The 13,072-nt window shown below is 33.1% G+C and overlaps 1 protein-coding gene across 1 annotated transcript in view; it reads left to right on the plus strand.

The window, feature by feature from the left end:
• The window catches only part of cd151l (CD151 antigen, like), a 37,092-nt gene that overhangs the window by 3,487 nt on the left and 20,533 nt on the right, over positions 1 to 13,072 (plus strand). The window contains exon 3 of the mRNA XM_051135139.1: positions 8,371 to 8,562. Coding sequence (XP_050991096.1) covers positions 8,371 to 8,562 — 192 coding nt within the window. The remainder of the gene's footprint in view (positions 1 to 8,370; positions 8,563 to 13,072) is intronic.

Genomic DNA, 13,072 nt, shown 5'->3' on the forward strand with positions numbered 1-13,072 from the left:
TATAATATATTAATTATTGAATAATGATATTTAATAGACAACAACAACAGCCATCATAAAAGTTGCAATTCAGTCAAAAGTACAAAGACTGTGTCCTGATATATAACATTGAAGTTACATAAAATATAATGTGATGAGATTTTACCCTCAGCCAAAACTATTTGCTCTGGAACAAATAATAGATTAATGAGACCAAAGACTGTCTGTTAGATTTACCCAAATTAATTATATCTCAGTTTAACCACTATACAGACCTTAATTTCAGAAGATCTGGCCGAGGTAAGGCTGCTCTCGGTGGGTTCATGAGTGCTGAATGCCCACTGACGCCCTGGAGCTCAAATCTTTGAAAACATTGAAGCAAAATTTCAAATAGATGTTTTCTTTATTAACATTTTAACTCTTTATTGTTTAGGGGCACCTGTTATGCAAAATTCACTTTTACATGTTGTTTGAACATAAAAGTGTGTTGGCAGTGTGTGTACACAACCACCCTATAATGATAACAGTCCACCCACTCACATGCTGTGTGACAGCCGCTTTCTGTTTGTGTGCTTCGGATGTGTGCGCCCAGAAAAACATATATCAGAAGTTTAATTTTATATGGCTTTAAAACACATAATTTCAGTGCAATAGACATGATAATCAAACCCAAACAGATTCACCTGGAGCTTTAATCAAGAGAGGAAAGAGCTCAGTAGTCACTAGAAGGAAAGCAGCAGTATGCAAACTGAACATCAGCTACTGTTAGTGCTGACTAAGTAATTTAAATTATACACACCTTTTAACCACGTCATTTTGACTCCAGCCTGGTGAAGACTGACACGCTGCTCAGCATTTCATACTCGTCTTTGCGTGTGCGTGCGTGCCTTCTGCGTCGTTGAGATACGTATCGAATCAAAGGAGGTTATTATCAGCTGGATTCAATCAGTGTCCGATCGTTTGGAGTTAGAAAAATATAATGTGTGCTGTTGCATTCTCAGTATTTAATAATTTTGCATCAGATACAGGATTATGTACATTTGTTTTAACCCTATAAAACCTACTACGCTCCCGTTTGCGTGTCTTTAAGAACCAATAGAAAACTGAAACCAAATGGCACAATAACAAATTAGGTATCATTTTAAAGCTTAAAAACTCAGCTTTTTAACAAATTATTCTGATCAACTCTAAAGGAGTGCTGAGTAATTCCTCTAAAACAAAATGTACCACCGGTGGGAGGCCCCCCCTCCGCAAAAAAAATAATAATCATATTTTTCAAACCACTCCATTGATCAACAAAACATTATTTTGTTATTTGCTGATAAATGAAAAAAAAAAATCATAATTTACAAAATAGGTTTTTTGCACAATGTTCTGTAATATGTCAGAAACATCATACAACTCAGATAGTCATGTGTCATATGTCATTTGAAAGGTCTCATCGAGTAGAATAAAACAAGTGTAATTGTTTGGGGCTTTGACTAAACTTGAGTGTGTTTTTGTACGAGAAGTCTCCCCCGGACTCGTACGAAAATAATATATGGATCCAGCGTTTATGTCACTTTATTGCTTGCCACTTTATAAAACATGCTCAGATTGTGGAACAATACACATCATTATTCAGAGCAGAGTCTCCTTATTAGAAAGAGACCAAATTTGCATTAATCTATCATTTATATCAAAAGATATTCCTCATGAATTTATAATGCATAAAACTGCACAAGACGTCTAAAAAAATCTAACACAGCTTTCATTTAGCGTTTTAGCTGTTACCTTAATGAAACATGCATATATCATGGAAAATGGCATGTCATTATTTGTAGAAAATTCTCCCGATTAAAAGAGCCTAAAGTCACCATAATCTATCATTTTGATCTAAAGATATTCCTCATAGAGCTATAACACATAAAAAAAGAGGACAAGTTAGCTTAGCAAAAAATATCAAAGGCTGCTGTCATTTGAGGTTTTAGCTCATAACTTCAAAAAACATGCTTCGATCTTGAAAAATGGCATGGCATTGTTTTCAGAACATTCACCCAATTAAAAAGAGCCCAAATTTACTGCAATCCATCAATCAGATCGAAAGATATTTATCAAATAGCTGTAACACATTAAATCAGACAGGCGCAACTGAGGCGCAGCCAAAAAGAACAACTATACATTTCACTTACCGCTTTTGGCAGTAACTTCATAAAACACACATAGATTGTAGAAAACTGCACAACATTATTTTCAGAAAAGTGTCTCGATTTAAAAAGAGCCTAAAATCACCATAATCCGTTCATTAGATCCAAAGATATGGCTCATAGATCTATAACATATAAAATCCAATGGGCGCACGTGGGGCGCAGCTGAAAAAACAGCTACATCTTTCACTTTGTGTATTTGTTTGTAACTTCATGAAAATGGCACGTCGTTATTTTCAAAAAAGTCTCCCAATTAAAAAGAGTCCATAAAATCTAAAGATATTGCTTATGATGATATAACACACATAAACTGCAAAAGGTAATTTTCACATTTTTTTGTTTTTGTTTTTTTGTTCATAACATCATGAAACATGCTTAGATCATGTAAAATGGCATGGCAATATTTTCAGAAAATTCTCCCAATTAGAAAGAGTCCAATCTTAACATAATGTGCCATTTAGATCTAAAGATATGCCTCATCGAATTATTTAACACATAAAACCCCAAATGCGCATGTTATCACATTTAAATGGTTTTTACGTTTGTCATTTTAACTAATATATATATATATATATATATATATAACTAGGTACCATTTTAAAGCTTAGAAATTCAGCTTTCAAATGCATCCAACCATTTTGAATAACTCCTAAGTAATGCTGAGTTATTTGCTGATAAGTAGGAAAACAGTTTTCATAATTTATGAAATATGTTTTTTTTTTTTGTACCATGTACTCTAATATGTCAAAAACGGCATACAGCTCAGATAGTCATGTGTCATATTATCGTTTGAAAGGTCTCACAGAGTAAAATAAAACAAGCATAATTGTTTGGGGGTTTGACTAAACTTGAGTGAGGTGTTACTTCAATATATTTCACTCAGAAAACAACAATTTAGGGCTAAGAAAAAGGCTACCTTGGTTCCAAATGCTGTAACTTTTGATTACTTCATGATATCACCACAAAATTTAAATCACGTACAGCCCATATATTGCAAAATATCACCAAAAAGAGAAGTTTTCTCATACCTTATTCCTTTCCTGAGATATTGAATATCAAATAAGAAAGATAGGAAAATTTCCTTTGAGAATACTTTTTTTTTTTTTTTTTTTTTTCTTAAAATAGATCACTTATTTCTCAGTATGAGAGTGTTTAATGATGTATTTAAAGAGAGATTTCTATCAAACGATACCTACCTTTTGACTCTCCTTGCTATGGTTTTGGAGTTATGACCCATTACTTTTGTGTATGTCACTCAGAAAGCAACAGTGTTTAAAATGCTTTCAAGGGTGTCAGGAGTTAAGCAAAAGGCCTCTTTTGATCCAAAATGCTGTAACTTTTGAACACCTTATGTTATCGCCACACAATTTGAAACAAATACAGCTAAAATGATGCAGAGCATCACTAAAAAAAGAAAATTACACCTACCTTATTTCTTTCCTGAGCTATCGAATGTCAAATAAGACAGATCAGAAAATTTTACTTGAGCGCACAATTTTTTCTTACACTTTTATCAGCTATTTCTCAGCAGGAGAGTGTCCAAATATAAATATTCTCAAAAAAAAAAAGAGAGAAAGTTTACTTTCAAACGATCTCCCTTTTGTCTCTCCTTCCTACAGTTTTGGAGTTATGAGTCATTATTTTTGCATATGTCAAAAATCAACACTTTCAGGGAGGCAAAAATGCCTTCAGGTCTTAAAGGATTAAAGGGGTCCTGTTGTGCTCTTTTACAAATTCTTGATTTTGTTTTGGGGGGGTGTACTAGAACATGTTCTCATGCTTGGTGGGTCGAAAAATGCTTTATTTTTCACATAATTTACATTATTACAATACCTTTCTCCCCAGCCTGGCACAAATGGCTCGATTAGTTCCAGGTTTAAATGAAAGCCCGCCTTCCGAAAAACAAAATGTGTTGTGATTGGTAAGCTGTCCCAGTGTGTTGTGATTGGCGAACAGCTTGGACAGAGTTCCAGTACTGCCACTCCCCTTGCCAAAACACCAAGTTCTGTCTGCTCGATTATAGTTAAGGATATATTAAGGTATAGTTGACGCTGCAGTAGTGTAGGGTCCTATCTTTAGCCTGTGAGATCGCTGATACATGATATTATCATGCTAATTTATTGAATTATTTACATACTTTTTTTTTTTTAATATGACTTAATTTGTATTTTTAATATGACTTAATTGTATTTAACATTGACAACAATTGATTAAAAACATTCTAGATTACTAATTATAATGGTTTTCACAGTTATTCAAAAAGCAGCTACAGAAAACGAGCAAAGAACATTAATATTGTCAAAGAACATCATCACTGATAAGCCTAGCCTGGTCTAGTGCAAGTTTATTAAAAAGAGTATTAAAAAATACTTGTGTTATAAGTGAAGCTATCTACACTGTATGATCAGTAAATCTCTCCGACACAGCCACTGGAGCTGATCGCGGGCACTGTAGTCAATGCTTGTGTGTACACCAGCTGCACCTGCCATGTGTTTCTACCCCCTAATGTTAGACTTTGAGATTCGTAACTTTGTAGATCTTTTTTTTTATGCCCAAACATACACACCACACACTGACTACAATTCAAAAAGTGAAAAAGCTTAAGAGCCCCAAGAAGGTTGTTCATTACCACTAAAAATAACTGTACACAAGAGGCGGAAAGATGCGGATGATCTATACATTATTTAAGGCTATTTCTAATCGTTACTACATTAATATATTTACTGTTGTAGTCAAGTAAGCTTAACTCATAATGCTTTCTGCTATATCACCTCATTAACAAACCACTAGAAAACTGAAAGCTTTGTGGATCCTCCTGATCAGTTATTTTGTCTTTCTCCCTGTTTCTTTGACAAATGGCAGCGTCTCAGTCTCGTGCGTGCTTCACGTGAGTTAACCACGCCCACTTATTTACATGCCGTTGTATTTTTTTTATTTCTTTTTTTGCTTTTTGCTATTAGAAGTTTGCTGCTTCAGTTGTTGGGCGTGGAGAAGTCCACTTCCAGAACAAAAATTTACAGATAATGTACTCACCCCCTTGTCATCCAAGATGTTCATGTCTTTTTTTCTTCAGCCGTAAAGAAATTGTTTTTTGAGTTAAACATTTCAGGATTTTTCTCCATATAATGGGCTGGTATGGTGCCCCGATTTTGAACTTCCAAAATGTAGTTTAAATGCAGCTACAGTCGATCCAAAATGTGATTTGTAAACGATCCCAGCCGAGGGTCTTATCTAGTGAAACGATTGGTTATTATCATTAAAAAAATACAATTTAAATACTTTTTTTTAAAATCTTGAACGCTCGCCTTGTCTTGCTCTCCCTGAACTCTGTGTATTCTGCCTCAAGACAGTTAGGGTATGTCGAAAAACTCAATTGTATTTTCTCCCTCAACTTCAAAAATCATTTCAAAATCAATCTACATCACTGCAGAAGTACCGACCCAGTCTTTGCAAAGTGAACATGCAAAGAAGATCAAACACCATCAACAAAAAAGGTAAAACAGCGATATAAGACGATATATTACGAGAAGTTTCGCTAGATAAGACCCTTCTTCCTCAGCTGGGATCATTTACAACCGCATTTGGGATAGTTTAAACCCACATTTAAACTGCATTTTGGAAGTTAAAAATCAGGGCACCATACCCTAGTCCATTATATGGATAAAAATCCTTAAATGTTTCCCTCAGAAAAACATAATTTCTTTATGGCTGAAGAAAGAAAGACATGAACATCTTGGATGACAAGGGGTGAGTACATTATCTCTATATCTGTCAATTTTTGTTCTGGAAGTGGACTTCTCCTTTTTCAAACCAGGCTCATTACTTTAGTTTTAATCAGCATTTGGTGGATCACAATTTGATAACAAATCTGTAATAAATCATGGATCGGTTAGTCTTGACTGGCAATGCGATGCAGCTCGCGCGCACTCCACCAAAACGGTTTCTATCAGAGTAACGTTAAACATTGCGAGGGACTCGAGAATGGAGTGGAAGTGCCCAGGTGGATCATAGAGGCAAAACTACTGACCTGTTCAGGACTTCACGTGCAGGTCAGTTTCATCTGTAAACAGGCTCGTTAGAGTTACTAACCAGTTTGTTTACTTAACCAAGTAAACAAAGACAAAACTACAGCAGTAATACTATAAACGAAACTAAACTAAACTGCTAAACTCTAAATACTCTATATGCTAAAGGACATCATTATTATCTTCTGTAAAGTTACGGTAGCAATTTAGCAACAAATATTATAAAACATCATTTTGTAACATGTTCAGAGGGAGCTAGGGCAAATAACAACACAACTTTTACAAAAATTAACCACAAACTAACCATGGTTTTGCTACACTAACCATAGAGACTAGATGTGTAGTAAAACTATGGTTGTAAATTAAAACAGATTGTAATCATCAGCCAACAAAAACATGGTCACTATACTTTTACTGTAATAAACCATGATAAATTTTGGTAAGAGAAAAATATGACTCTTGATAATGCAATAACATGTTCAGTATTAGGATTTTTCTGTAAAGATATCATTATGTAATCTTTATTGTACTAATTTTTACATTTAGACAATTTAGAAAATATCGTTTTTTTTAAATCTATAGTATTTCAGCCATTTTAAGATAAAACAACAACACCTGGTCATAATGCGATACTTTACATTTAAATTGTTACTGCAAATAGAATATAATGAGGTGGTTGTTTTGCAACAAGGTGGAGACAGTTCTGCTCATAACAGTAAATGGCTGATATGAAAAGTGACAGGTACAATAAAGTGAAAAAACCAAACACACACAAAGTGAGATGCAGAAAGATACCATGGAAAATGAAGAGACTGTAAAGGAAAATGGATATGAAGGTGCAGTTCAAGAGAGAGCTCAGTAAACAATGTTACTTGGAATTACCACAGGCAAGTCATTCAGTGTCGACACCTCATAAGTTTGCTAGAGAAATAAACTCTAGAGAAAAGCATTTCGCTATGTTGTATCAAGTTTACATGTTAGAAATTTTAGAGTTTTGTCTGTTACCCAAAACCTGTTAATAGCAAGTCTTATCTGGTTTTCAAAACCATTGTTTTGTCTAGTACCCGAAACTGTATTAGCAGTCTTCCATCAGTCAAGAAGTTGACTGATAAAGCCCAGGAAGAGCAGAACTGAGAGATGAAGTAATGATGATAAAAATGAGAAAAGTTTATTGAATAGTCTTTATTGAATAATTACGTATGTTTAAATGCCCAGTCTTCACCTGAACAGCACATATCCAGTAAGTGTCATTACACCGCAAGCAATAGCATTGGAAAATTACTCCTTCATAACATTGCTCTTTGGCATGTGTAAATTATTATATTTCAGCAATAAATTGAAGTATAAATTGTATTGTGTTGTAATTAGAAGTTAAATTATTTACTATAAACTATAAACTGCCCATTTTCATGTTTGTATCTAAAAATCGAAAGCAACTGAATTTAAAAGTTTTAGGCAATGTTGTTTATTGTAACCTTTCATGTAGTAATGTGCAAGTAATAGGTTTTTTTTTCCTCTTGCTGTACTAATAACATACTGTTTTGCGTACTGTTACACCCCTAATTGACACACACAAATATAGAGAACGTCACATGGTAAAAATGAAAGCTTGAATGTGCATGTGTGATGCATGAGAACCAAGGAGCGTACTAGCGTGCAGCGCATACATGACAGACAAGTTTACCATGTGTGGTGCTCTCTATATGTGTTTATATGTGAATAAAAGTTTCTTTTAAATCTGTTCATCATATAGATCAATTCTATCTCTTCACATAACTGGGAATAAACATCACAATTCATATGAATTATTTTTGTGATGCATTTATAACCTTTTTGGATGGTTGGATATAAGTTTTGGTTATCAATGGAGGAAGCACAGAAACCTCTTGAGTTTCTTTAAAAAATATATATTAATTTGTGTCTTAAAGATTAACCAAAGTAAATGATGATACAAATTTTATTTTTGGGTGAACTAACCATTTAATGCAGTACTGTACGTCTCAAATTCTAAGACATTAAGTTGAAAATAACTTGTTCCTTTCATTTTTTTTTTTTTTATTATTTATTCCCCCAATGTTCTGATGTATATCCAAGTGAAACAATATCTTGGAGAATTAATGAAAAAGTGGGGCAGGATATAATTTGGATCCACTGAGAATTCACTTTAAATCTTTTTCCAGCTGGCAGGAGGTGCAGTGATGGCTGTGGGCATCTGGACGCTAGTTGAGAAGAGCGACTACATCAGTCTGTTGTCCTCAAAGATTTACGCTGTCTCTGCGTATATACTCATCATGGCTGGGGTGATTGTCATGGTAACGGGGGTTTTAGGCTGCTGTGCCACCTTCAAGGAGCAAAGACGACTTCTGAGAGTGGTAAGGAACATGTTTAAATTTTTACTTGCTCTAGAGGACTCTTTAGGGTTGTTCCCACTTTTTTTTTGCTGTATGTTCCTCAACATAAATAGATATGCATGACTGCCCGTCAGATCAGTTTAGAGTGTGAGCGGAGGCCAAAAAAGGTTAGCATATACTAAAGCTTTCCTCATTTTAGATCCGTAGTTGGTCTGTAAAATGTAAAACTATAATTAGAGGGATAGTTCGCCAAAAAATGAAAAATCTGTTAGCAATTAAATGGATTTTCCTCATTATAAAAAGTTTATTAGTTCCAAAAAAACTACTTTTGGGATCTTTGGATATTGGATCTGACTGCCTCTAAAGCAGGGTTCCTCAATTCCAGCCTTGTAGGGTCACTTCCAGTTTTAAGCTAGTTTTAAAAGCTTTTAGTTTAAAGTAAAAAAGTTTAAAGGTTTTCAGTTTGAAATAGTTTTAGTTTGATTGATAAAGTAAAAAGATAGATAAACTTTAAGTTAGATAGAAATAAATAAAAAAAAAAGTTTTAAAAGCTTTTAGTTTAAAGAAAGTTTAAAAAGAAAGAAAGATTAGTTAGTTTGATTGATAAAGTTTGAAGATAGAAAGCTATATAGATATAAAGAAAGAAAAAAAAAAAAAATTAGTTAGAAAGAAAAAGAAAGAAAGAAAGATTAGTTAGAAAGAAAAAGCATTAGAAAGAAAAAGAAAAGAAAAAAAAAGAAAGAAAGTTAGAAAGAAAAAAGAAAGAAAAGAAAGAAAAGAAAGAAAAGTAAAAAAAAAAGAAAGATTAGAAGAAAGAAAGAAAAGTAAGAAAGAAAGAAAAGAAATAGTTAAAAAAAAAAAAAAAAAAGAAAAGAAAGATTAGAAAAAAGAAAGCAAGAAAGAAAAGAAATATTAGTTAGAAACAAAGAAAAAAAAAAGAAAGATTAGTTAGAAAAAAAGAAAAAAGAAAGATTTGTTAGAAAGGAAAAAAGATTAGTTAGAAAGATTAGATTAGAGAAAGAAAGCATGTTGCTAGCATGATAGAAAGCAAGTCGCTAGCATGGTTTTAGCATGATTAGCAAGTCGCCAACATGATTCTAGCATGATTAGCAAGTCGCTAGCATGATTTTAGCAAGTCACTAGCATGATTTTAGCATTACTAGCAAGTCCCTAGCATGATTTTAGCATGATTAGCAAGTCGCTAGCATGATTTTAGCATGATTTTAGCATGATTTTAGCATGACAAGTCATAGCATGATTTTAGCATGATTTTAGCAAGTCGTTAGCATGATTTTAGCATGACTAGCAAGTCGCTAGCATGATTTTAGCATGATGCAATTTAGCATGATTTTAGCATGACTAGCAAGTCGCTAGCATGATTTTAGCATGACTAGCAAGTCGCTAGCATGATTTTAGCATGACTAGCAAGTCGCTAGCATGATTTTAGCATGACTAGCAAGTCGCTAGCATGATTTTAGCATGACTAGCAAGTCGCTAGCATGATTTTAGCATGACTAGCAAGTCGCTAGCATGATTTTAGCATGATTAGCAAGTCGCTAGCATGATTTTAGCATGACTAGCAAGTCGCTAGCATGATTTTAGCATGACTAGCAAGTCGCTAGCATGATTTTAGCATTTTAGCAAGTCACTAGCATGATTTTAGCATGATTTTAGCAAGTCGCTAGCATGATTTTAGCATGACTAGCAAGTCGCTAGCATGATTTTTTTAGCATGATTAGCATGATTTTAGCATGACTAGCAAGTCGCTAGCATGATTTTAGCATGATTTTAGCAAGTCGCTAGCATGATTTTAGCATGATTAGCAAGTCGCTAGCATGATTTTAGCATGACTAGCAAGTCGCTAGCATGATTTTAGCATGACTAGCAAGTCGCTAGCATGATTTTAGCATGACTAGCAAGTGATTTAGCATGATTTTAGCATGAGCAAGTTTTAGCAGCAGATTAGCTAGCATGATTTTAGCATGACTAGCAAGTTTAGCATGATTTTAGCATGACTAGCAAGTCGCTAGCATGATTTTAGCATGACTAGCAAGTCGCTAGCATGATTTTAGCATTTTAGCAGCATGACTAGCATGATTTTAGCATGATTTTTATGACTAGCAAGTCATTTTAGCATGATTTTAGCATGACTAGCAAAGCATGATTTTTAGCATGATTTTAGCATGACTAGCAAGCATTTTAGCATGATTTTAGCATGATTAGCAAGTCGCTAGCATGATTTTAGCATGACTAGCAAGTCGCTAGCATGATTTTAGCATGACTAGCAAAAGTCGCTAGCATGATTTTAGCATGACTAGCAAATCATTAGCATGATTTTAGCATGATTAGCAAGTCAGCTAGCATGATTTTAGCATGATTAGCAAGTCACTAGCATGATTTTAGCATGATTAGCAAATCATTAGCATGATTTTAGCATGATGACTAGCAAGTCGCTAGCATGATTTTAGCATGATTAGCAAGCATGATTTTAGCATGATTTTTATTTTAGCATTTTAGCATGATTTTAGCATGATTTTAGCATGATTTTATGATGACTAGCAAGTCATTAGCATGATTTTAGCATGATTAGCAAGTATTATAGCATGATTTTAGCATGACTAGCAAGATAGCTAGCATGATTTTAGATGATTTAGATAGATAGATAGCATGATTTTTAGCATGATTTTAGCATGAAGTAGATAGCATGATTTTTTAGCATGATTAGCAAGATAGATTAGCATGATTTTAGCATGATTAGCAAGATTAGCATGATTAGATAGATAGATAGATTTTAGCATGATAGATAAAAGATAGCATGATTTTAGCATAGATTTTAGCATGATTTAGATAGATAGCTAGCAAGATTTTAGCATGATTAGCAAGATAGATAGCATGATTTTAGCATGATAGATAGATAGATAGATAGATAGATGATTAGATAGATAGATAGATAGATAGATAGATAGATAGATAGATAGATAGATAGATAGATAGATAGATAGATAGATAGATAGATAGATTTTAGATAGATAGATAGATAGATAGATAGATAGATAGATAGATAGATAGATAGATAGATAGATAGATAAGGTTTGAAGATAGATAGATAGATAGATAGATAGATAGATAGATAGATAGATAGAGATAGATAGATAGATAGATAGATAGATAGATAGATAGATAGATAGATAGATAGATAGATAGATAGATAGATAGATAGATAGATAGATAGATAGATAGATAGATAGATAGATAGATAGATAGATAGATAGATAGATAGATAGATAGATAGATAGATAGATAGATAGATAGATAGATAGATAGATAGATAGATAGATAGATAGATAGATAGATAGATAGATAGATAGATAAGTTTGAAGATAGATAGATAGATAGATAGATAGATAGATAGATAGATTAGTTATTAGTTAGAAAGAACATAGATAGCTTAAAGCTTAATTGAGTATCAATGGCTTCTAGCAGTTTACATTAAACATAGTTCAAACAGACATGGACTTTTGGTCAATGAAAGTCTATGGGACTTTTTATGATTTTTAATATTAATTTTTAAGAAAACCATAACTCAAACCAGTCTGAAAAGATATAGCACACTAAGTCAGAACAGTATGAAGATCTGACCCGAGTTTGGAGTATGTAGCTTGAACGGTCTAGGAGGAGTTAGTGTCCAAAAAATTTGCGGTCAGAAAAATAAGAAGAAGAAGAAGAAGAAGAACTAGATAAAAAGTTTGTTAGCAAACTTTAAGTTGGCTTGAGAAAGCCTAGCCAGTAAGTTTTAAGTAGTTTTAAAAGCTTTTAGTTTAAAGAAAGTTTAAAGGTTTTCAGTTTGAAATAGTTTTAGTTTGATTGATAAAGTTTGAAGATAGATAGGCTAGATAGATATAAATAAAGAAAAAAAGAAAAATTAGTTAGAAAGAAAGAAAGAAAAAGAAAGAAAGAAAGAAAGAAAAGATTAGAAAGAAAAAGAAAGAAAAAAAAGAAAGAAAGAAAAAAAAGAAAGAAAGAAAGATTAGTTAGAAAGAAAGAAAGAAAAGAAAGCATGATTTTAAAAAAGTCAAGTTAGCATGATTTTAAGCAAGACTAGCAAAAAGAAAGTAAAAGAAAGAAGAGTTAAAAAAAGAAAGATTAGCAAGCTAGCATGATTTTAGCATGAGAAAGTCGCTAGCATGATTTTAGCAAGACTAGAAAGACTAGCATGATTTTAGAAAGATTTTAAGAAAGATTAGCAAGATTTTAGCATGACTAGCAAAAAGATGATTTTAGCATGATTAGCAAGTCACTAGCATGATTTTAGCATGACTAGCAAGTTAGCATGATTTTAGCATGATTAGCAAGCAAAGATTAGCATGATTTTAGCATGATTTTAGCAAGTCGCTAGCATGATTTTAGCATGACTAGCAAGTCGCTAGCATGATTTTAGCATGATTAGCAAAGTCATTAGCATGATTTTAGCATGATTTTTTAGCATGATTTTAGCATGAGTCACTAGCATGATTTTAGCATGATTTTAGCA

Source organism: Labeo rohita, chromosome 18 (assembly GCF_022985175.1).
Source record: "Labeo rohita strain BAU-BD-2019 chromosome 18, IGBB_LRoh.1.0, whole genome shotgun sequence".
NCBI lineage: Eukaryota > Metazoa > Chordata > Actinopteri > Cypriniformes > Cyprinidae > Labeo > Labeo rohita.